Here is a 26,851-nt window from a genome sequence, read left to right on the forward strand (position 1 = left end):
GTGTTACTTCTTAGATCATTTGATTGGTTAATTGGTACAATATAAACCAATCAAAAGCTTCGATAGAAACGTGAATCCGGAGACTGCACTCGGAACACCTCGGCCGATTCTCTACAGTCATGTTAGATGACCGTAGAGAATCGGAGAAATCGGCCGAGGTGTTCCGAGTGCCGGAGACTGATGGTAGGTGTGTGAATACAGTGTGATAGGCCTACTACGAAATGTTTTTGTTTTGTAAGAACATTGATCATGATATTATATATATATATATACAAGGTTTTCATTCTGCGTCTCTGTTTATATCAACGATTTAGGTAAATCACAGGAAATATGTATATGTTATAATGAATTAATTAAACCTTGTGTAGATCTATACAGTACAGCAGACGAAATTTGGTCGAACGTTGTAAATCATAGAACTAAATTACAAAGTACACGACATAGCAGTCAAAAATAGGTGGTTTACTCAGAAATTGGCTGTAATTGCGGCATGTCGGTCACCTACAATGGAAAATAAACTTTTTAGAAACCTATGTTCAGCTACATGTAGCTGTGGCAGGCCAGGTTTTAATTGTAAATACTGTACATAGTTGTATGGTCGCCTTCTAGCTTCCGACTAGGGGGAATTTCCCTTTAGCTCAGCCGGTAGAGCAGCGGACCAGTAAGCCGAGGGTCGCGGGTTCGATCCCGGCTGGCTGCACACTACTACTCCTGGAACTTTTACATTGGTGCCGCAGACCACTCCACGTGAAAGCAAGAGGCTTCCTTGGAGAGAGAACCTGGGTTGGTGTGTTCGGGGGCGAACACGTTTGAAGGAGGGAGTAGTGTGGCAGGCCAGGTTTTAATTGTAAATACTGTACATAGTTGTATGGTCGCCTTCTAGCTTCCGGCTAGGGGGAATTTCCCTTTAGCTCAGTCGGTAGAGCAGCGGACCAGTAAGCCGAGGGTCGCGGGTTCGATCCCGGCTGGCTGCACACTACTACTCCTGGAACTTTTACATAGCTATTTCCTATATTGGCGTCGACCAGATCGTTCGATACTACATACGATATGTTACGTAAAGGTGAGAAAAAAAATCTGTTTCATTTTCACCATGATCATGGACGTGCCCTAACCTGAACTACCTGCACATCCGAAGTTGTATCCTATTTGGGACTTAAAGTCCAAATTAAGGTCATTATTACTTGATCTGTTAGACCTTATGTCCTTACTACAACTAAGTGTCCAAGTATTTGAATTGGAATAAAAGTCCCAGGGTCCTTAGTGAGACGGGATGTCCCAGTATCCTTATTGTGACGGGATGTCTCATTATCCTTATTGTGACGTAGTGTCTCAGTATCCTTATTGTGACAGGATGTCTCAGTATCCTTATTGTGACTGGATGTCCCAGTAACCTTATTGTGACGGGATATCTCAGTATCCTTATTGTGACGGGATGTCCCAGTAACCTTATTGTGACTGGACGTCTCAGTATCCTTATTGTGACGGGACGTCTCAGTATCCTTATTGTGACGGGATGTCCCAGTATCCTTATTGTGCCAGGATGTCTCAGTATCCTTATTGTGACGGGATGTTTTGCTATCCTTATTGTGACGGGATGTCCCAGTATCCTTATTGTGACGGGACGTCTCAGTATCCTTATTGTGATGGGATGTCTCAGTATCCTTATTGTGCCAGGATGTCACAGTATCCTTATTGTGCCAGGATGTCTCAGTATCCTTATTGTGACGGGATGTTTTGCTATCCTTATTGTGACGGGATGTCCCAGTATCCTTATTGTGACGGGACGTCTCAGTATCCTTATTGTGATGGGATGTCTCAGTATCCTTATTGTGATGGGATGTCCTAGTATCCTTATTGTGACGGGATGTCCCAGTATCTTTATTGTGATGGGATATCTCAGTATCCTTATTGTGACATAGTGTCTCGGTATCCTTATTGTGACGCGATGTCTCAGTATCCTTATTGTGACGTTGTGTCTCAGTATCCTTATTGTGATGGGATGTCTCAGTATCCTTATTGTGATGGGATGTCTCAATATCCTTATTGTGACGTATTGTCTCAGTATCCTGATTGTGACGGGATGTCACAGTATCCTTATTGTGACTGGACGTCTCAGTATCCTTATTGTGACGGGACGTCTCAGTATCCTTATTGTGACGGGATGTCCCAGTATCCTTATTGTGACTGGATGTCTCAGTATCCTTATTGTGACGGGATGTCCCAGTATCCTTATTGTGCCAGGATGTCTCAGTATCCTTATTGTGACGGGATGTTTTGCTATCCTTATTGTGACGGGATGTCCCAGTATCCTTATTGTGACGGGACGTCTCAGTATCCTTATTGTGATGGGATGTCTCAGTATCCTTATTGTGATGGGATGTCCTAGTATCCTTATTGTGACGGGATGTCCCAGTATCCTTATTGTGATGGGATATCTCAGTATCCTTATTGTGACATAGTGTCTCGGTATCCTTATTGTGACGCGATGTCTCAGTATCCTTATTGTGACGTTGTGTCTCAGTATCCTTATTGTGATGGGATGTCTCAGTATCCTTATTGTGATGGGATGTCTCAATATCCTTATTGTGACGTATTGTCTCAGTATCCTGATTGTGACGGGATGTCACAGTATCCTTATTGTGACGGGATGTCTCAGTATCCTTATTGTGACATAGTGTCTCAGTATCCTTATTGTGACGTAGTGTCTCAGTATCCTTATTGTGACGTAGTGTCTCAGTATCCTTATTGTGCCGGGATGTCTCAGTATCCTTATTGTGCCGGGATGTCTCAGTATCCTTATTGTGACGTATTGTCTCAGTATCCTTATTGTGACGGGATGTCTCATTATCCTTATTGTGATGGGATATCTCAGTATCCTTATTTTGACGTAGTGTCTCAGTATCCTTATTGTGATGGGATGTCCCAGTATCCTTATTGTGACTGGATGTCTCAGTATCCTTATTGTGACGGGATGTCTCAGTATCCTTATTGTGACTGGATGTCCCAGTATCCTTATTGTGACGGGATGTCTCAGTATCCTTATTGTGACGGGATGTTTTGCTATCCTTATTGTGACGGGATGTCTCAGTATCCTTATTGTGACTGGATGTCTCAGTATCCTTATTGTGACGGGATGTCTCAGTATCCTTATTGTGACTGGATGTCCCAGTATCCTTATTGTGACGGGATGTCTCAGTATCCTTATTGTGACGGGATGTTTTGCTATCCTTATTGTGACGGGATGTCCCAGTATCCTTATTGTGACGGGACGTCTCAGTATCCTTATTGTGATGGGATGTCTCAGTATCCTTATTGTGCCAGGATGTCACAGTATCCTTATTGTGCCAGGATGTCTCAGTATCCTTATTGTGACGGGATGTCTCAGTATCCTTATTGTGACCGGATGTCTCAGTATCCTTATTGTGACGGGATGTCTCAGTATCCTTATTGTGCCGGGATGTCTCAATATCCTTATTGTGACGTTGTGTCTCAGTATCCTTATTGTGACAGGATGTCTCAGTATCCTTATTGTGACGTTGTGTCTCAGTATCCTTATTGTGACGCGATGTCTCAGTATCCTTATTGTGACGTTGTGTCTCAGTATCCTTATTGTGACAGGATGTCTCAGTATCCTTATTGTGATGGAATGTCTCAATATCCTTATTGTGACGTAGTGTCTCAGTATCCTTATTGTGACTGGATGTCTCAGTATCCTTATTGTGATGGGATATCTCAGTATACTTATTGTGACTGGATGTCTCAGTATCCTTAATTGGACACAGTGTCCCAGTTTCTATTTTTGGACTAGAAGTCCCACAAACCTCCATATCCTGGGGGATGTGCAATGCCTTAACAGCATGTTTGCCTGACCTTTTGAACAGCCATCCTTGTTGATACAGGAGTTAACAAAGATGCTGAATAATCAGGTGCTTCCCCATGAAGCAATTTGTATATCAATACACTTGTGTGATAGTGTTCATTCTTAGATTTTTCTCTTCCTATGTAAGTCTTTATTTGTGATGTAAGTCTATATCTGATGTAAGTCTATATCTGTGATGTAAGTCTATATCTGTGATGTAAGTCTATATATGTGATGTAAGTCTATATCTATGATGTAAGTCTATATATCTGATGTAAGTCTATATTATCTATGATGTAAGTCTATATCTGATGTAAGTCTATATCTGTGATGTAAGTCTATATCTGATGTAAGTCTATATATCTGATGTTAGTCTATACCTGATGTAAGTCTATATATGTGATGTAAGTATATATCTGATGTAAGTCTATATCTGTGATGTAAGTCTATATATCTGATGCATGTCTATATCTGTGATGTAAGTATATATCTGATGTAAGTATATCTGTGATGTAAGTCTATATATCTGATGAAAGTCTATATCTGTGATGTAAGTCTATATCTGATGTAAGTCTATATCTGTGATGTAAGTATATCTGTGATGTAAGTATATCTGTGATGTAAGTCTATATATCTGATGAAAGTCTATATCCATGATGTAAGTCTATATATCTGATGAAAGTATATATCTGATGTAAGTCTATATCTATGATGTAAGTCTATATTTGTGATGTAAGTTTATATCTGTGATGTAAGTTTATATCTGTGATGTGTGTCTATATATGTGATGTAAGTCTATATCTGTGATGTAAGTCTATATATGTGATGTTAGTCTATATCTGTGATGTAAGTCTATATTTGTGATATAAGTCTATATATGTGATTTTAGTCTATATCTGTGATATAAGCCTATATCTGTGATGTTAGTCTATATATGTGATGTAAGTCTATATCTGTGATGTAAGTCTATATCTGTGATGTAAGTCTATATCTGTGATGTTAGTCTATATTTGTGATATAAGTCTATATCTGTGATGTTAGTCTATATCTGTGATATAAGTCTATATATGTGATGTAAGTCTATATATGTGATGTAAGTCTAGTAGTCTACATCATTGATGAAAGTCTATATCTATGATTATCTTGGTGGCTATCCCAACATAATAATAATAGTGCTGTGATACATTGATGTTGTTGTATTTTCATCTGTTTTAATTCACTTTGTTGAAATAGAAACTCTTCCAAGTTGATGTCACCCGGTTGTATATATATCCAATGTAGAATTCCTGTATGTTATATCTTACTTTCACTTTGAGCACAGTATATATGTATGTAGATATACTGTAGATATACTGTAGGTATACCTAGGATTTAATGATTTATTTACTTTTCCAGGTGAAGCCTGATTGCTGGTTATAACTTGACCTACTAGATGAATCCCTGACAGCTGATAAGAATCCCCGGCTGTACATGTCTAAGACAGGCCAACACACATAGGTAAATATCAGTCAAGTTTTATAGGATTTCTGTACCACTGTACACTGTTTTTGAAATATGTGGTTCCACAAAATATTGTGCATATACGTGTATTAATATTAAAATATTGTATTTGGCATAATCACCAAAAATGAAACCATTGAGCCTATGTGAGCTGCCCGGTGTTCATACACAATTGTCAAGTTTTTATAATACCCATAGAATAATTGTCATGGGTAAAAATATCAATAAACTGGAAATTTATTAATTATATTCAAAGATATTTAGTTATTAGTCCTTACTACAGATGCAGAACTTTTTATTTATAATCTGTGTGCATCTTTATGTAAAGAGTACATGAAAGGTTTAATGTGGCATGTTCTTTTCCCATGCTGAGAAATCAATACATGTACTACAATACCACAAAAATAATCTGTATGGATTTCAGCTGAAAACGCCATGTCATCTCGAGGTGACCTTGTTTACCAGTTTGTGAACTGTCGTCTGTTACGTAATCACCAGCTGGTTGAGGACGATCTCTGGGTTAGGGCTGGAAAAATCATCAACCCTGAAAAACTATTTTTTGAGGAGAAAGTTGCAGCTGATGAACAGATAGATTGTGGTGGAATGATTATCTCCCCTGGATTTATAGACGTACAGATCAATGGTAAGAGTTGGTGTGATTATCTCCCCTGGATTTATAGACGTACAGATCAATGGTAAGAGTGCGATTATCTCCCCTGGATTTATAGACGTACAGATCAATGGTAAGAGTTGGTGTGATTATCTCCCCTGTATTTATAGACGTACAGATCAATGGTAAGAGTTGGTCGATTATCTCCCCTGGATTTATAGACATACAGATCAATGGTAAGAGTTGGAGGGATTATCTCCCCTGGATTTATAGACGTACAGATCAATGGTAAGAGTGCGATTATCTCCCCTGGATTTAGAGATGTACAGATCAATGGTAAGAGTGCGATTATCTCCCCTGGATTTAAAGACGTACAGATCAATGGTAAGAGTTGGTGTGATTTTCTCCCCTAGATTTATAGACGTACAGATTAATGGTAAGAGTTGGTCGATTATCTCCCCTGGATTTATAGACGTACAGATCAATGGTAAGAGTTGGTGCGATTATCTCCCCTGGATTTATAGACGTACAGATCAATGGTAATAGTTGGTGTGATTGTCTCCCCTGGATTTATAGACGTACAGATCAATGGTAAGAGTTGGTGTGATTATCTTCCCTGGATTTATAGACGTACAGATCAATGGTAAGAGTGCGATTATCTCCCCTGTATTTATGGACGTACAGATCAATGTTAAAAGTTGGTGTGATTATCTCCCCTGGATTTATAGAGGTACAGATCAATGGTAAGAGTTGGTGGGATTATCTCCCCTGGATTTATAGACGTACAGATCAATGGTAAGAGTTGGTGTGATTATCTCCCCTGGATTTATAGACGTACAGATCAATGGTAAGAGATGGTCGATTATCTCCCCTGGATTTATAGACGTACAGATCAATGGTAAGAGTTGGTCGATTATCTCCCCTGGATTTATAGACGTACAGATCAATGGTAAGAGTTGGTGTGATTATCTCCCCTGGATTTATAGACGTACAGATCAATGGTAAGAGTTGGTGTGATTATCTCCCCTGGATTAATAGACGTACAGATCTCCCCTGGATTTATAGACGTACAGATCAATAGTAAGAGTTGGTGGGATTATCTCCCCTGGATTTATAGACGTACAGATCAGTGGTAAGAGTTGGTCGATTATCTCCCCTGGATTTATAGACGTACAGATCAATGGTAAGAGTTGGTCGATTATCTCCCCTGTATTTATAGATGTACAGATTAATGGTAAGAGTTGGTCGATTATCTCCCCTGAATTTATAGACGTACAGATCAATGGTAAGAGTTGGTGTGATTATCTCCCCTGTATTTATAGACGTACAGATCAATTGTAAGAGTTGGTGTGATTATCTCCCCTGGATTTATAGACGTACAGATCAATGGTAAGAGTTGGTGTGATTATCTCCCCTGTATTTATAGACGTACAGATCAATTGTAAGAGTTGGTGTGATTATCTCCCCTGGATTTATAGACGTACAGATCAATTGTAAGAGTTGGTGGTATTATCTCCCCTGGATTTATAGACGTACAGATCAATGGTAAGAGTTGGTGTGATTATCTCCCCTGGATTTATAGACGTACAGATCAATTGTAAGAGTTGGTGTGATTATCTCCCCTGGATTTATAGACGTACAGATCAGTGGTAAAAGTTGGTCGATTATCTCCCCTGGATTTATAGACGTACAGATCAATGGTAATTCCTTTCTGTGTGCATTGAATGCCAAACAAAAAAACAAACTAACTTGGAGTGAAGTACAGTGTATAATACATTATTTACAGGGAAAACCTGAATTATCATTGTACATTATAACCTGACTGTCTTTACTGAATTACAGGAGCATTTGGTGTGGACTTCTCTGCGGATGTGACTGATATTGAGAAGGGAGTCGGAAAGGTAGCCAAAGGTTTACTGGAGCATGGGGTTACTTCCTTCTGTCCGACACTGGTCACCTGCTCGAGACAAACATATTCTGAGGTCAGAGTCACAAATGTATTATCAGGTCATAGCCACAAATGTATTCTCAGGTCAGAGCCAAGAATATAATCTCAGGTCAAAGCCACGGTTGGTTTTCAGAAGCATACAATTACAGTGTCTATGAATTTTCCACATTTTAAACTTATATATAACCATGTTCCACCAGTAGGATTCCGGTCAAACTTTCCTGAAATGATCCTGAGATGGTCATAACCAATTAACAAGTGTTGTTATTTTTCGAGTCGCTCCAAAATCCAAGACTGCCATCATGACCACCATCTTCAGAACAATATTTTGAACTTCTTCTCCATTTCCACCTGTTGCATTTAGCTTGAAATTTACTGAAAGGATCCAGAGATGGTTCTGACCATTCTTGTTTTTTTGTTACTCACTTATCCAAGATGTCCAACATACAGTATTGCACAATCCAAATTGTTGTAAGTATCACTATAGTGCCACTGGGTCTGTTTAAGTCAGATGATCGTTAAGGCCCGTGAGCCTATTGTTTGATACAGGTGCCTTTAAAACTATTAAAGATATAGAAATGTTAGATTGATGTTACATGTAACAAAGTAATATAGAAAGTTAATGATACCAAGTCGGATTATATCAGACATGTTTTGTGCCAACATAATGATTTGCCTAACATTAAATCAGACATATATCTGTGGGTGTCACACTCGAGGATTAGATAAACATATTTCTGTGGGTGTCACACTCGAGGATTAGATAAACATATTTCTGTGGCTGTCACACTCGAGGATTAGATAAACATATTTCTGTGGGTGTCACACTCGAGGATTAGATAAACATATTTCTGTGGCTGTCACACTCGAGGATTAGATAAACATATTTCTGTGGGTGTCACACTCGAGGATTAGATAAACATATTTCTGTGGCTGTCACACTCGAGGATTAGATAAACATATTTCTGTGGGTGTCACACTCGAGGATTAGATAAACATATTACTGTGGGTGTCACACTCGAGGATTAGATAAACATATTTCTGTGGGTGTCACACTCAAGGATTAGATAAACATATTTCTGTGGGTGTCACACTCGAGGATTAGATAAACATATTTCTGTGACTGTCACACTCGAGGATTAGATAAACATATTTCTGTGGGTGTCACACTCGAGGATTAGATAAACATATTTCTGTGGCTGTCACACTCGAGGATTAGATAAACATATTTCTGTGGCTGTCACACTCGAGGATTAGATAAACATATTTCTGTGGCTGTCACACTCGAGGATTAGATAAACATATTTCTGTGGGTGTCACACTCGAGGATTAGATAAACATATTTCTGTGGCTGTCACACTCGAGGATTAGATAAACATATTTCTGTGGGTGTCACACTCGATGATTAGATAAACATATTTCTGTGGGTGTCACACTCGAGGATTAGATAAACATTTTTCTGTGGGTGTCACACTTGAGGATAAGATAAACACATTTCTTTTTACTGATGATTCTGTTTCTGGTTTTCAATTATGATGCCTTTACTATTTCAGATATTACCAGGAATTAAGAAAAGCAATGGTGGAAGAAGCGGTGCTGGAGTTTTAGGTAGATATACAGCATCATCTGGTGTATAGCGATAGTATTTTAATGTCATCCAGGTCATGTGATGTCACCCAGATCATGTGATGTCACCCAGGTCATGTGATGTCACCCAGGTCATGTGATGTCACCCAGGTCATGTGATGTCACACAGGTCATGTGATGTCACCCAGGTCATGTGATGACACACAGGTCATGTGATGTCACACAGGTCATGTGATGTCATCCAGGTCATGTGATGCCACCCAGGTCATGTGATGTCATCTGGGTCATGTGATGCCATGTTTGGTAATTCTGTAATATGGATGAAAGAATTTTTGAGAAAGTTTCTGAAATAAATGATGATGTTACCAACCTAACCATTGATTCTAAATCATTATAGGGTTACATCTTGAGGGGCCATTTATCAACAAGGAGAAGAAAGGCGCTCATAATGAATCATTCATCCGAGAATTCACCAATGGATTTTCTGATGTGCTGGAGATGTATGGTACCCTGGATAACACAGTTATCGTCACTCTGGCTCCCGAGCATGAAAGGTCAGAAGAGGTCATCAAGGAACTCGTCCACAGAGGAATCGTTGTGTCTGTTGGTACTGTTACGTTTATTAAGAAATTGTTACCCCACACTTACCCCACAATTACTTTTCAATTACCCCACAATTACTCCACAAATATCCCACAATTACCCCACAATTACCCCCACAATTACCCCACAATTACCCCACAATTACCCACAATTACCCCCCACAATTACCCCCCCACAATTACCCCCCACAATTACCCCACAATTACCCCCACAATTAACCCCCACAATTACCCCCACAATTACCCCCACAATTACCCCCCACAATTACCCCACAATTACCCCCACAATTACCCCACAATTACCCCACAATTACCCCCCACAATTACCCCCTTAATTACCCCAAAATTACCCCACAATTACCCCCCACAATTACCCCACAATTACCCCACACAATTACCCCACAATTACCCCACAATTACCCACAATTACCCACAATTACCCCCACAATTAACCCCCACAATAACCCCACAATTACCCACACTTACCCCACAATTAAACCCCCCAATTAACCCCCACAATTACCCCACAATTACCCACACTTACCCACAATTAACCCCCACAATTACCCCACAATTCCCCCCACAATTCCCCCCCACAATTACCCCACAATTAACCCCACAATTAACCCCCACAATTACCCACAATTACCCACACTTACCCCACAATTAACCCCCACAATTAACCCCCACAATTACCCCACAATTCCCCCCACAATTAACCCCCACAATTACCCACAATTACCCTACAATCACCCAACAATTACCCCTCAATTACCCCACTATTACCCACAATTACCCCCACACAATTACGCTACAATTACCCCCCACAATTACCCCACAATTACCCTACAATTACCCTACAATTACCCCTCACAATTACTCCCACAATTACCCCCACAATTTCCCCCACAATTACCCCCACAAATACCCCACAATTACCCACAATTACCCCCACAACTACCCCACAAAGATTCAAATTCGTACCATTGCATCGTAACGTACTACGTCGCTTGCATTATGACATCACCAAAGACAGAATCTTTTATTTGTGTGCATTTCATATGAAATCTATGAAACTAATCCTACATTGAATCTCCCCAAACCCCCAGTCTATCATAGGGCTCATTAAACCCCCAGTCTATCATAGGGCTCATTAAACCCCCAGTCTATCATAGGGCTCATTAAACCCCCAGTCTATCATAGGGCTCATTAAACCCCCAGTCTATCATAGGGCTCATTTCATAATTATAGTTGTCATCATGTCTGTCAGTCTCCCTGTCAGCACTTTTATTTTCGTGCAACAACTATGGTTTCCTTTGGCTGAACAAACTCAAACTTTATACAGTACTTTCTAATTCATAGTGCTTGCTTCAATTGCTTTTCAGCTTTTGTACTTAATTGTGTTGTTTGGAATCAATATTTACTTTTTTTTTTATAATTCATTTTTTATTTTGAAATCATGGTGTATAATACATATACATGTATAATCACATACACATAACACACAGCGACAGTATTACATTAATGTTCATATTTTGCATTCTCATTCACTCATAGAGTACGTAATATACAAAATGTATATTCCTACATACACACATATATCAATATAATAATCAATATTTATAGTTCCACACTTACATTGACTTTTACGACTACCTAGGTCATTCCACTTCTAACCTGATCCAGGGGGAGACGGCTGTAGGTAACGGTGCATCCTTCATCACACACCTGTTTAACGCCATGTTACCGGTAAGTTAAGGTCATGTTACCGGTAAGTTAAGGCCATGTTACCGGTAAGTTAAGGTCATGTTACCGGTAAGTTGAGGCCATGTTACCGGTAAGTTAGGGTCATGTTACCGGTAAGTTAGGGTCATGTTACCGGTAAGTTAGGGTCATGTTACCGGTAAGTTAAGGTCATGTTACCGGTAAGTTAAGGTCATGTTACCGGTAAGTTAGGGTCATGTTACCGGTAAGTTAGGGTCATGTTACCGGTAAGTTAGGGTCATGTTACCAGTAAGTTAAGGTCATGTTACCGGTAAGTTAAGGTCATGTTACCGGTAAGTTAGGGTCATGTTACCGGTAAGTTAAGGTCATGTTACCGGTAAGTTAGGGTCATGTTACCGGTAAGTTAGGGTCATGTTACCGGTAAGTTAGGGTCATGTTACCGGTAAGTTAAGGTCATGTTACCGGTAAGTTAAGGTCATGTTACCGGTAAGTTAGGGTCATGTTACCGGTAAGTTAAGGTCATGTTACCGGTAAGTTAGGGTCATGTTACCGGTAAGTTAGGGTCATGTTACCGGTAAGTTAAGGTCATGTTACCGGTAAGTTAAGGTCATGTTACCGGTAAGTTAGGGTCATGTTACCGGTAAGTTAAGGTCATGTTACCGGTAAGTTAAGGTCATGTTACCGGTAAGTTAGGGTCATGTTACCGGTAAGTTAGGGTCATGTTACCGGTAAGTTAGGGTCATGTTACCAGTAAGTTAAGGTCATGTTACCGGTAAGTTAGGGTCATGTTACCGGTAAGTTAAGGTCATGTTACCGGTAAGTTAGGGTCATGTTACCGGTAAGTTAGGGTCATGTTACCGGTAAGTTAAGGTCATGTTACCGGTAAGTTAAGGTCATGTTACCGGTAAGTTAGGGTCATGTTACCGGTAAGTTAAGGTCATGTTACCGGTAAGTTAAGGTCATGTTACCGGTAAGTTAGGGTCATGTTACCGGTAAGTTAGGGTCATGTTACCGGTAAGTTAGGGTCATGTTACCAGTAAGTTAAGGTCATGTTACCGGTAAGTTAAGGCCATGTTACCGGTAAGTTGAGGTCATGTTACCAGTAAGTTAAGGTCATGTTACCGGTAAGTTAAGGTCATGTTACCGGTAAGTTAAGGTCATGTTACCGGTAAGTTAAGGTCATGTTACCGGTAAGTTAGGGTCATGTTACCGGTAAGTTAAGGTCATGTTACCGGTAAGTTAGGGTCATGTTACCAGTAAGTTAAGGTCATGTTACCGGTAAGTTAAGGTCATGTTACCAGTAAGTTAAGGTCATGTTACCGGTAAGTTAGGGTCATGTTACTGGTAAGTTAAGGTCATGTTACTGGTAAGTTAGGGTCATGTTACCGGTAAGTTAGGGTCATGTTACCGGTAAGTTAAGGTCATGTTACCGGTAAGTTAAGGTCATGTTACCGGTAAGTTAGGGTCATGTTACCGGTAAGTTAAGGCCATGTTACCGGTAAGTTAAGGTCATGTTACCGGTAAGTTAGGGTCATGTTACCGGTAAGTTAAGGTCATGTTACCGGTAAGTTAAGGTCATGTTACCGGTAAGTTAAGGCCATGTTACCGGTAAGTTAGGGTCATGTTACCGGTAAGTTAAGGTCATGTTACCGGTAAGTTAAGGTCATGTTACCGGTAAGTTAAGGCCATGTTACCGGTAAGTTAAGGTCATGTTACCGGTAAGTTAAGGTCATGTTACCGGTAAGTTGAGGCCATCACACACCGGTTTAACACCATGTTACCGGTAAGTTAAGGTCATGTTACCGGTAAGTTAAGGTCATGTTACCGGTAAGTTGAGGCCATCACACATCTGTTTAACACCATGTTACCGGTAAGTTAAGGCCATGTTACCGGTAAGTTAAGGTCATGTTACCGGTAAGTTAAGGCCATGTTACCGGTAAGTTAAGGCCATGTTACCGGTAAGTTGAGGTCATGTTACCGGTAAGTTGAGGCCATCACACATCTGTTTAACGCCATGTTACCGGTAAGTTAAGGTCATGTTACCGGTAAGTTAAGGCCATGTTACCGGTAAGTTAAGGCCATGTTACCGGTAAGTTGAGGTCATGTTACCGGTAAGTTGAGGCCATCACACATCTGTTTAACGCCATGTTACCGGTAAGTTAACGTCATGTTACCGGTAAGTTAGGGTCATGTTACCGGTAAGTTAGGGTCATGTTACCGGTAAGTTAAGGTCATGTTACCGGTAAGTTAAGGTCATGTTACCGGAAAGTTGAGGTCATGTTACCGGTAAGTTAAGGCCATGTTACCGGTAAGTTAAGGTCATGTTACCGGTAAGTTAAGGTCATGTTACCGGTAAGTTAAGGTCATGTTACCAGTAAGTTAGGGTCATGTTACCGGTAAGTTAAGGTCATGTTACCGGTAAGTTAAGGTCATGTTACCGGTAAGTTAAGGTCATGTTACCGGTAAGTTAAGGTCATGTTACCGGTAAGTTAAGGCCATGTTACCGGTAAGTTAAGGTCATGTTACCGGTAAGTTAAGGTCATGTTACCGGTAAGTTAAGGTCATGTTACCGGTAAGTTAAGGTCATGTTACCGGTAAGTTGAGGCCATGTTACCGGTAAGTTAAGGCCATGTTACCGGTAAGTTAAGGTCATCACACACATGTTTAACGCCATGTTACCGATAAGTTAAGGTCATGTTACCGGTAAGTTAAGGCCATCACACACATGTTTAACGCCATGTTACCAATAAGTTACAATATTATCATGACCTCATGTCTGTTGGGATTGTGTTAAAATGAAACATTCAAGGATCTGTCTAATATTTTTACATGAATGTTTTTGCTACGTCTAGTACTGGAGAGATATTTCTCAAACTTCATGTGTAGGTTTTGTGCCCATTGAATTTTGAGTCTTATCCAGAAAACAAAATGGCTGAGAGGTGGCCATCTTGGATTTTTACAGTTGAAGTTTACTATTGCTATTTCTTGTAATTGATCTTTCTTTATCTTCATTCTCCCATATTTTCAAATGATTTATGATGATATGATGATTAAGATCATTCAAGGGTGGGTACAAAGATCCTTATGTGATTTCTTGTAAGCTTTATTAGGTCATCTGACCCGAAGGGTCAGGATGACCTATAGTCATCATGTTTCGTCCGTCGTCGTGCGCCGTCCGCCGTCTGCCGTGCGCCGTGCGTAAACTTTTCACATTTCAAACTTCTTCTCAAGTTCCACCAGTGGGATTGAGCTGAAACTTGCCTGAAATGATGCTGGGATGGTCCTGACCAAGTGTTGTTATTTTTCGGGTCGGTCCGAAATCCAAGATGGCCGCCATAGCCGCCATTTTGAAAACACATTTTAAACTTCTTCTCATGTTCCACCAGTGCTATTGAGCTGAAACTTGCCAGAAATGATCCTGAGATGGTCCTGACCAAGTGTTGTTATTTTTCGGGTCGGTCCAAAATCCAAGATGGCCGCCATAGCCGCCATCTTGAAAAACACATTTTAAACTTCTTCTCAAGTTCCACCAGTGCTATTGGGCTGAAATTTGTCTGAAATGATCCTGATATGATGCTGACCAAGTGTTGTTATTTTTCCGGTCGGTCCGAAATCCAAGATGGCCGCCATAGCCGCCATCTTGAAAAACACATTTTAAACTTCTTCTCCAGTTCCACCAGTGCTATTAAACTGAAACTTGCCTGAAATGATCCTGAGATGGCCCTGACCAAGTGTTGTTATTTTTCGGGTCGGTCCGAAATCCAAGATGGCCGCCATAGCCGCCATTTCGAAAACACATTTTAAACTTCTTCTGAAGTTCCACCAGTGCTATTGGGCTGAAATTTGCCTGAAATGATCCTGATATGATGCCGACCAAGTGTTGTTATTTTTCGGGTCGGTCCGAAATCAAAGATGGCCACCGTGGCCGCCATCTTGAAAAACACATTTTAAACTTCTTCTCCAGTTCCACCAGTGCTATTAAACTGAAACTTGCCTGAAATGATCCTGAGATGGCCCTGACTAAGTGTTGTTATTTTTCGGGTCGGTCCGAAATCCAAGATGGCCGCCATAGCCGCCATTTTGAAAACACATTTTAAACTTCTTCTCATGTTCCACCAGTGCTATTGGGCTGAAATTTGCCTGAAATGATCCTGATATGATGCCGACCAAGTGTTGTTATTTTTTGGGTCGGTCCGAAATCCAAGATGGCCGCCGTGGCCACCATATTGAAAAACACATTTTAAACTTCTTCTCCAGTTCCACCAGTGCTATTAAAGTGAAACTTGCCTGAAATGATCCTGACAAAGTGTTGTTATTTTTCGGGTCAGTCCGAAATCCAAGATGGCTGCCATAGCCGCCATCTTGAAAAACACATTTTAAACTTCTTCTCCAGTTCCACCAGTTCTATTAAGTTAAAACTTGCTTGAAATGATCCTGATATGATGCCGACCAAGTGTTGCAATTTTTCGGGTCGGTCCGAAATCCAAGATGGCCGCCGTGGCCGCCATCTTGAAAAACACATTTTAAACTTCTTCTCCAGTTCCACCAGTGCTTTTAAGCCGAAACTTGCCTGAAATGATCCTGAGATGGCCCTGACCAAGTGTTGTTATTTTTCGGGTCGGTCCGAAATCCAAGATGGCCGCCGTGGCCGCCATCTTGAAAAACACATTTTAAACTTCTTCTCATGTTCCACCAGTGCTATTAAGCTGAAACTTGCCTGAAATGATCCTGATATGATGCCGACCAAGTGTTGCTATTTTTCGGGTCGGTCCGAAATCCAAGATGGCCGCCGTGGCCGCCATCTTGAAAAACACATTTTAAACTTCTTCTCCAGTTCCACCAGTGCTTTTAAGCCGAAACTTGCCTGAAATGATCCTGAGATGGCCCTGACCAAGTGTTGTTATTTTTCGGGTCGGTCCGAAATCCAAGATGGCCGCCGTGGCCGCCATCTTGAAAAACACATTTTAAACTTCTTCTCCAGTTCCACCAGTGCTATCAAGCTGAAACTTGCCAGAAATGATCCTGATATGATGCCGACCAAGTGTTGCTATTTTTCGGGTCGGTCCGAAATCCAAGATGGCCGCCGTGGCCGCCATCTTGAAAAACACATTTTAAATTTCTTCTCCAGTTCCACCAGTGCTTTTAAGCCGAAACTTGCCTGAAATGATCCTGAGATGGCCCTGACCAAGTGTTGTTATTTTTCGGGTCGGTCCGAAATCCAAGATGGCCGCCGTGGCCGCCATCTTGAAAAACACATTTTAAACTTCTTCTCCAGTTCCACCAGTGCTATCAAGCTGAAACTTGCCTGAAATGATCCTGATATGATGCCGACCAAGTGTTGCTATTTTTCGGGTCGGTCCGAAATCCAAGATGGCCGCCGTGGCCGCCATCTTGAAAAACACATTTTAAACTTCTTCTCCAGTTCCACCAGTGCTTTTAAGCCGAAACTTGCCTGAAATGATCCTGAGATGGCCCTGACCAAGTGTTGTTATTTTTCGGGTCGGTCCGAAATCCAAGATGGCCGCCGTGGCCGCCATCTTGAAAAACACATTTTAAACTTCTTCTCCAGTTCCACCAGTGCTATTAAGCTGAAACTTGCCTGAAATGATCCTGATATGATGCCGACCAAGTGTTGTTATTTTTCGGGTTGGTCTGAAATACAAGATGGCCACCATGGCAGCCATCTTGAAAAACACATTTTAAACTTCTTCTCCAGTTCCACTGGTGCCTTTGAGTTGGAAATTGGTGAGGATTTTAAGGAAGGAGTGCCAACAAAGTGTTAATATTTTTCCGCCTCAAAAAATCATTGGCTTGGCAGCCATGGCGGCCATTTGTAACATGATTGTGCAATCATGGTTATCCTGAACAATGCCTATTTTAAACTTCTTCTCAAATTCCCCCAATGGGATTCAGCTGTAACTTACCAGAAATGATCCTGAAATGGCCCTAACCAAGTGTTGTTATTTATTGGGTCGGTCAGAAATCCAAGATGGCCACCATGGCAAACGGTGCCACTATATACTTGCTACAGAGAATACATACTACAATTATATAAGGTTTTTAATTTAGAGTCAGATGACCGTTAAGGCCCCTGGGCCTCTTGTTTTAACTTACATGGACTAGTATGGGACATATGTTGCTCAAGTATTCCTCAGCTGTATGCCTGTTCAAAAGACCTCAAGTACTGGTAAGATCTCTCACTGATCTCTTGTTTGTGGGACCACAGATACTGGTCAGATCTCTCACTGATCTCTTGTTTGTCAGATCTCTCACTGATCTCTTGTTTGTGAGATCTCTCACTGGTCTCTTGTTTGTGGGACCACAGATACTGGTAAGATCTTTCACAGATCTCTTGTTTGTGGGACCACAGATACTGGTAAGATCTTTCACAGATCTCTTGTTTGTGTGATCACAGATACTGGTAAGATCTCTCACTGGTCTCTTGTTTGTAGGACCACAGATACTGGTAAGATCTTCCACAGATCTCTTGTTTGTGGGACCACAGATACTGGTAAGATCTCTCACTGGTCTCTTGTTTGTAGGACCACAGATACTGGTAAGATCTTTCACAGATCTCTTGTTTGTGGGACCACAGATACTGGTAAGATCTTCCACAGATCTCTTGTTTGTGTGATCACAGATACTGGTAAGATCTCTCACTGGTCTCTTGTTTGTAGGACCACATATACTGGTAAGATCTTTCACAGATCTCTTGTTTGTGGGACCACAGATACTGGTAAGATCTTCCACAGATCTCTTGTTTGTGGGACCACAGATACTGGTAAGATCTTCCACAAATCTCTTGTTTGTGGGACCACAGATACTGGTAAGATCTTCCACAGATCTCTTGTTTGTGGGACCACAGATACAGGTCAGATCCCTCAGGGATCATTCTTTCATAGGAATGCAAAAGGTGATTGGATCCTTCAATGATCACACATGATATCTGATTTCCAGTTTCACCATCGTGACCCTCACTTGTAAGGATTACTGACCAGGTTTGATATTTTTGTGTGTGATATTTTTGTGTGTGATATTTTCCAGTTTCACCATCGTGACCCTCACCTGATAGGATTACTGACCAGCAAGATGATTCCTTCGGACAAGAAGGTTTACTATGGCCTCATTGCTGATGGGATCCACACTCATCCTGCTGCCCTAAGGATCGCACACAGGGTCGATCCTAAAGGTCTGAGCTTCAAACCAATTACTCTAAGCAGATATTATTAGATCAACTACTAAGCAGTGGTTTTATTACCCCAATTTTATTAGTCCTCTACCAGTGAAACCAGGGGGACTATAGGTTTTCTCCCTGTCTGTCCGTCCATCCGTCCGCACTCACTCAGATATACTTGTGGGGTGAATTAACGATTCATTCCGTGCAAAAGTCTTTGTCGCCTATAGGAGAGGAAAGTTAATGTAAATTTGTTTTTTTTTTTTCATAATTCATCATTAAATCTCACTGCGCATGTGCTTTTTTAGCGACGGAATGAACGGAAATTAAATGTGATGTCCATATCAAATTAAAACTTGTGTCTTGCACCTCACAAGTTCTCCGACAAAAGATTTCACCTCATAAGTGGATCTTGTCTGTATCACTGTCCACTCAGTTTTCCATATTTTTCTCAGTAGTGCTTCAAGGTAATATTGTGTTGGTGAAAGTAAGTAACTTCAGTACGAGCTACAGATCAAGTTAAAGTTTCGTGGGTTTTGGGTCAAGGTCACATGAGCGACAGATCAAGTTCAAGTTTCGTGGGTTTTGGGTCAAGGTCACATGAGCGACAGATCAAGTTCAAGTTTCGTGGGTTTTGGGTCAAGGTCACATGAGCGACAGATCAAGTTCAAGTTTCATGGGTTTTGGATCAAGGTCACATGAGCGACAGATCAAGTTCAAGTTTCGTGGGTTTTGGGTCAAGGTCACATGAGCGACAGATCAAGTTCAAGTTTCGTGTTTTTTTGGTCAAGGTCACATGAGCTACAGATCAAGTTCGAGATTCATGGTTTTTGGGTCAAGGTCACTGTGACTATTTTCCAACAGGGGCCGGTAGGGAACATGTACTGCTTTATTGCAAATCCATTTAATGGCAATATAGATAAATATGTATCTGAATGTATATCATGAAAATGGTGATATATCGAGTGTGGATGATGATGATGATGATGATGATGATGATGATGAAGCCTAATAAGTAGGATTTACTAGGTGTACCTGATGTTCACAAATACATTATCCATTTTATGTGATTTGTAACATCATCTCAGGCCTAGTCCTCGTGAGACGCTATACCAGGTGTACACAGATATATTATCCTTTTTGTATGATTTGTAACATCACCTCAGGCCTAGTCCTCGTGAGACGCTATACCAGGTGTACACAGATATATTATCCTTTTTGTATGATTTGTAACATCACCTCAGGCCTAGTCCTCGTGAGACGCTATACCAGGTGTACACAGATATATTATCCTTTTTGTATGATTTATAACATCATCTCAGGCCTAGTCCTCGTGAGACGCTATACCAGGTGTACACAGATATATTATCCTTTTTGTATGATTTGTAACATCACCTCAGGCCTAGTCCTCGTGAGACGCTATACCAGGTGTACACAGATATATTATCCTTTTTGTATGATTTGTAACATCACCTCAGGCCTAGTCCTCGTGACAGACGCTATACCAGGTGTACACAGATATATTATCCTTTTTGTATGATTTGTAACATCACCTCAGGCCTAGTCCTCGTGACAGACGCTATACCAGGTGTACACAGATATATTATCCTTTTTGTATGATTTGTAACATCACCTCAGGCCTAGTCCTCGTGACAGACGCTATACCAGGTGTACACAGATATATTATCCTTTTTGTATGATTTGTACATCACCTCAGGCCTAGTCCTCGTGACAGACGCTATACCAGGTGTACACAGATATATTATCCTTTTTGTATGATTTGTAACATCACCTCAGGCCTAGTCCTCGTGACAGACGCTATACCAGGTGTACACAGATATATTATCCTTTTTGTATGATTTGTAACATCACCTCAGGCCTAGTCCTCGTGACAGACGCTATACCAGGTGTACACAGATATATTATCCTTTTTGTATGATTTGTAACATCACCTCAGGCCTAGTCCTCGTGACAGACGCTATACCAGGTGTACACAGATATATTATCCTTTTTGTATGATTTGTAACATCACCTCAGGCCTAGTCCTCGTGACAGACGCTATACCAGGTGTACACAGATATATTATCCTTTTTGTATGATTTGTAACATCACCTCAGGCCTAGTCCTCGTGACAGACGCTATACCAGGTGTACACAGATATATTATCCTTTTTGTATGATTTATAACATCATTTCAGGCCTAGTCCTCGTGACAGACGCTATACCAGGTGTACACAGATATATTATCCTTTTTGTATGATTTATAACATCATTTCAGGCCTAGTCCTCGTGACAGACGCTATACCAGGTGTACACAGATATATTATCCTTTTTGTATGATTTATAACATCATTTCAGGCCTAGTCCTCGTGACAGACGCTATACCAGCTATGGGGCTCTTAGCTGGTAAACATCAAATTGGATCACAGACAGTGGAAATCAAAGGAAAACGTGCGGTAATAGCAGGAACCAATACCCTGTGTGGAAGGTAAATCTCAACTGTTTTAAGTGTTCGCTTACACTAATAATTGTGTAGTTTGTGACACTAATTGTGTTGTTTGTGACACTAATTGTGTAGTTTGTGACACTAATTGTGTTGTTTGTGACACTAGTTGTGTAGTTTGTGACACTAATTGTGTAGTTTGTGACACTAATAATTGTGTAGTTTGTGACACTAATTGTGTTGTTTGTGACACTAATTGTGTAGTTTGTGACACTAATTGTGTTGTTTGTGACACTAGTTGTGTAGTTTGTGACACTAATGATTGTGTAGTTTGTGACACTAATTATGTTGTTTGTGACACTAATTGTGTTGTTTGTGACACTAATTGTGTAGTTTGTGACATTAATTGTGTTGTTTGTGACACTAATTGTGTTGTTTGTGACACTAATTGTGTAGTTTGTGACACTAATTGTGTAGTTTGTGACACTAATTGTTTATTTGTGACACTAATTATGTAGTTTGTGACACTAATTGTGTAGTTTGTGACACTAATTGTGTAGTTTGTGACACTAATTCTAAATTGTGTAGTTTGTGACACTAATTATGTAGTTTGTGACATTAATTGTGTTGTTTGTGACACTAGTTGTGTTGTTTGTGACACTAGTTGTGTTGTTTGTGACACTAGTTGTGTTGTTTGTGACACTAATTGTGTAGTTTGTGACATTAATTGTGTAGTTTGTGACACTAATTGTGTAGTTTGTGACACTAATTGTGTAGTTTGTGACACTAATAATTGTGTAGTTTGTGACACTAATTGTGTAGTTTGTGACACTAATTGTGTAGTTTGTGACATTAATTGTGTTGTTTGTGACACTAATTGTGTAGTTTGTGACATTAATTGTGTAGTTTGTGACACTAATTGTGTAGTTTGTGACACTAATTGTGTAGTTTGTGACACTAATTGTGTAGTTTGTGACACTAATTGTGTAGTTTGTGACACTAATTGTGTAGTTTGTGACACTAATTGTGTAGTTTGTGACACTAATGTGTAGTTGTGACACTAATTGTGTAGTTTGTGACACTAATTGTGTAGTTTGTGACATTAATTGTGTAGTTTGTGACACTAATTGTGTAGTTTGTGACATTAATTGTGTAGTTTGTGACACTAATTGTGTAGTTTGTGACACTAATTGTGTAGTTTGTGACACTAATAATTAATTGTGTAGTTTGTGACATTAATTGTATAGTTTGTGACACTAATGATATCTTTGTGATATCTATGTTTACAGAAATGTGATGATTTTTTACTGTTTTTTGTTTACAGAAGTGTGATGATTTTTTACTGTTTTTTGTTTACAGAAGTGTGATGATTTTTTACTGTTATTTCTTTACAGAATTGTGATGATTTGTTTACTATTTTGTTTACAGCATTGTGACCATGGATAAGTGTGTTCGACATTTAGCAAAAGCAACAGGTAATTGACATATTTACATTCATTTAAAGTTGGGGACAACATAATGATGATGGTGAAGCCTTTGTGTCAGGCTGTTAGTCTGTGGCCTACTGTTAGTCTGTAGCCTACTGTTAGTCTGTGGTCTACTGTAAGTCTGTGGTCTACGGTTAGTCTTTGGCCTACTGTTTGTCTGTGGCCTACTGTTAGTCTGTAGCCTACTGTTAGTCTGTGGTCTACTGTAAGTCTGTGGTCTATGGTTAGTCTTTGGCCTACTGTTTGTCTGTGGCCTACTGTTAGTCTGTGGCCTACTGTTAGTCTGTAGCCTACTGTTAGTTTGTGGTCTACTGTAAGTCTGTGGTCTACGGTTAGTCTTTGGCCTACTGTTTGTCTGTGGCCTACTGTTAGTCTGTGGCCTACAGTTAGTCTGTGGCCTACAGTTAGTCTGTGGCCTTCAGTAAGTCTGTGGCCTACTGTTAGTCTGTGGCCTACTGTTAGTCTGTGGCCTACAGTTAGTCTGTGGCCTACAGTTAGTCTGTGGCCTTCAGTAAGTCTGTGGCCTACTGTTAGTCTGTGGCCTACTGTTAGTCTGTGGCCTACAGTTAGTCTGTGGCCTACAGTTAGTCTGTGGCCTACAGTTAGTCTGTGGCCTACATAGTATGTGGCCTACTGTTAGTCTAAGGCCTACTGTTAGTCTGTGGCCTACTGTTAGTCTGTGGCCTATATAGTCTGTGTCCTACTGTTAGTCTGTGGCCTACAGTTACTATGGCCTACTGTTAGTCTGTAGCCTACTGTTAGTTTGTGGTCTACTGTAAGTCTGTGGTCTACGGTTAGTCTTTGGCCTACTGTTTGTCTGTGGCCTACTGTTAGTCTGTGGCCTACAGTTAGTATGTGGCCTACAGTTAGTCTGTGGCCTTCAGTAAGTCTGTGGCCTACTGTTAGTCTGTGGCCTACTGTTAGTCTGTGGCCTACTGTTAGTCTGTGGCCTACAGTTAGTCTGTGGCCTACAGTTAGTCTATGGCCTTCAGTAAGTCTGTGGCCTACTGTTAGTCTGTGGCCTACTGTTAGTCTGTGGCCTACTGTTAGTCTGTGGCCTACAGTTAGTCTGTGGCCTACATAGTATGTGGCCTACTGTTAGTCTAAGGCCTACTGTTAGTCTGTGGCCTACTGTTAGTCTGTGGCCTACTGTTAGTCTGTGGCCTATATAGTCTGTGGCCTACAGTTACTATGGCCTACTGTTAGTCTGTGGCCTACAGTTAGTCTGTGGCCTACTGTTAGTCTGTGGCCTACTGTTAGTCTGTGGCCTACAGTTAGTCTGTGGTCTACAGTTAGTCTTTGGCCTACTGTTAGTCTGTGGCCCACTGTTAGTCTGTGGCCCACTGTTAGTCTGTGGCCTACATGTTAGTCTGTGGCCTACAGTTAGTCTGTGGCCTACTGTTAGTCTGTGGCCTACTGTTAGTCTGTGGCCTACTGTTAGTATGTGGCCTACTGTTAGTCTGTGGCCTACTGTTAGTCTGTGGCCTACAGTTAGTCTGTGGCCTACTGTTAGTCTGTGGCCTACAGTTAGTCTGTGGCCTACAGTTAGACTGTGGCCTACAGTTAGTCTGTGGCCTACAGTTAGTCTGTGGCCTACAGTAAGACTGTGGCCTACAGTAAGACTGTGGCCTACAGTTAGTCTGTGGCCTACTGTTAGTCTGTGGCCTACAGTTAGACTGTGGCCTACTGTTAGTCTGTGGCCTACAGTTCTACTTTGTTCAGTTTTGGTTTTATAACCTACAAGTGTCCATTGGGATAAGGATTCAAAAGAAGTTTACAAATGCAGGGCTGACCTCTCGGGGGGCCTGAGGGGTAGGGTCGATTTGGCTAAATTGATATAAACAAATTCTTCTCTGTAACAAAACAATGGATATTGTTCATATTTGTCTGGCGTGAGGATTCAAAATTATACAAATGGCGGGGCTGAGGGGAAGGCCAAGAGGGGTCCAATATTGATATTAACAGTTTCTTCTCTGGAACTTAGCAATGTATGACATTTATATTTCAGTTGTAGCATCCCTAGGTGGCTGGGAGTCAAAAGCTTCAAACTGTGGGGCTGACCCCCTGGGGGCTGAGGTGCAGGAGCGGGAGCAATTTATCTACCTTTGCTATAAAGAATTTCTTCTCTGGAACTTAGAAAAATATTGCTCATATTTTACTCGTAGCATCCCTAGTTGAGATCCACACCCCATAACCATATATAGCATTGTTCAAATTCAATAAGTAAAGCTATTAAGGAATTGAACATTATTTTTATGTTTTGTTAAATCCATCCAGGTGAGCAATACAGGCCCTCTGGGCATCTTGTTATCAGTCACTTTGTATATTGGTCTACAGGATGTTGATTGACCTAAAATATTTTTTATTCCACAGATTGCGGTAAGGTCTTGGCTTTGGAATCAGCTTCCCTACACCCAGCTCAGCTTCTTGGAATAACTAACAGGAAAGGGACTTTAGGCTACAATAGTGATGCTGACTTTATCCTGGTGGATGATATGTTAAATATTAAATCAACATACATAGCTGGGGAACTTGTGTGGAAAAGTAATGACACAGAGACTTGAAGGTTTTACCAGTAAAAACATATGTATTTCTCGTATCATTAGAAACTTTTTATTGTTTTACCAGTAAAAACTTATGTATTTCTCGTATCATTGGAAACATTTTATTGTTTTACCAGTAAAAACTTATGTATTCCCCGTATCATTGGAAATAGTAAAAAGTTATGTATTTCTCGTATCATTAGAAACTTTTTATTGGTTATGACGATAATTCTGCCATGTGTATTACGGTATATTGTGTTACGGGAAGGTGATTATAAATATCATTGATAGCCATATTTTAATTGTGGAATTTATTGCGGTATTATGTTAATGAGGAGTAAGTCATATGTGAGTTATATTTATATTTAATTGGTGACATTTTAACACGTACATGTAGATCTGGTTGTTTATGTATGGTTTGTTACCATGACATCAGTTATGTCAATCACAAGCTCTCCCCTAAATAAAACATGGGACCAGCATTTCTCCTAAGAAGCTACAATGTATAAATGGTAAATATTTCCCAAAAGAAGCTACGATGTATATTTGGTAATATTTCCCCGAAGAAGCTACGATGTATAATTGGTAATATTTCCCCCAAGAAGCTACGATGTATGAATGGTAATATTTCCCTTAAAAGCTACGATGTATAATTGGTATTATTTCCTCTAAGAAGCTAGGATATATAACTTGTAGTATTTGTGTGGTATTAATTTAGCTATAATTGCGGTTAAAATGTTATAAATACTGATTATTTATACATACAGATGTACAGAAGTGTTTTCTACAGAATGTTTACAAGGTGGTATTACATGGAATATAATACCCATGAACTACTCTGACAACCAAATGGAATTTAACATCCCTGTTTTAGTAAATGATCAGGCTGCTGTTTGTCTACTCGCCATTCCTCATAACAATTTTGTCATATTTGTTCCCAGCACTAGCGATTCCAGGGGGGGGGGGGGGGGGGGTCCTGGGTGTCCTGGCGCTTTGCCCCCTGGAACCCCCTGCCAGGGCGCTGCCCTGGACCCGCTGGGGGCCTTGGACCCTCGCCAAAAAAAAAATTAAATAATAAAATAATTGGCACTTTTCCGGCACGTGTCACTAGCTTATTACAATATCTACCAAACTGGAGAACATTGGCTGTACTCGTCCGATCTGATCGTGATGTCATGATATGGAAAGTGACATTAAATCATGAATATGAAATGGCACATCAAAATGGCGGCTTTTTGATTTTGTCCTCCAAATAATACAGTTAACATGTTATTTATGGAATGAAGACTCATTTTAAGATGAGTTTCTAGCCACTGAGGCACCAAATGATAGTAATGTGTCTGTCGTTGACTAATAAACAGTTTGATATTA

General features: G+C 40.5%; 2 protein-coding genes across 5 annotated transcripts; one reads left to right on the forward strand and one right to left on the reverse strand.

Moving 5' to 3' along the window:
• The first annotated feature begins 143 nt into the window (after positions 1–143).
• LOC117329889 (N-acetylglucosamine-6-phosphate deacetylase-like) lies at positions 144–26,851 on the forward strand. 4 transcript variants are annotated; one of them, XM_033888105.1, is made up of 11 exons: positions 144–183; positions 5,258–5,359; positions 5,787–6,005; positions 7,815–7,954; positions 9,474–9,528; positions 9,905–10,114; positions 11,770–11,858; positions 18,879–19,023; positions 21,366–21,495; positions 22,879–22,925; positions 25,311–26,851. In XM_033888105.1, exons 3-11 carry the CDS (start codon positions 5,798–5,800, stop codon positions 25,499–25,501), a joined length of 1,215 nt encoding a protein of 404 aa, XP_033743996.1. In that variant the 5' UTR covers positions 144–183; positions 5,258–5,359; positions 5,787–5,797; the 3' UTR covers positions 25,502–26,851. The 4 variants fall into 4 exon arrangements, with proteins under 4 accessions (XP_033743996.1, XP_033743993.1, XP_033743995.1 ...); XM_033888102.1 differs by lacking the exons at positions 21,366–21,495; positions 22,879–22,925; positions 25,311–26,851 and adding an exon at positions 20,097–20,708; XM_033888104.1 differs by lacking the exons at positions 144–183; positions 21,366–21,495; positions 22,879–22,925; positions 25,311–26,851 and adding exons at positions 202–314; positions 20,097–20,708.
• Positions 1,200–3,830, reverse strand: LOC117330220 (putative uncharacterized protein DDB_G0282133). The gene has a single exon (XM_033888441.1). The coding sequence runs from the start codon at positions 3,828–3,830 to the stop codon at positions 1,200–1,202; it is 2,631 nt and encodes an 876-aa protein (XP_033744332.1).

This window comes from Pecten maximus, chromosome 6, assembly GCF_902652985.1.
Source record: "Pecten maximus chromosome 6, xPecMax1.1, whole genome shotgun sequence".
NCBI lineage: Eukaryota > Metazoa > Mollusca > Bivalvia > Pectinida > Pectinidae > Pecten > Pecten maximus.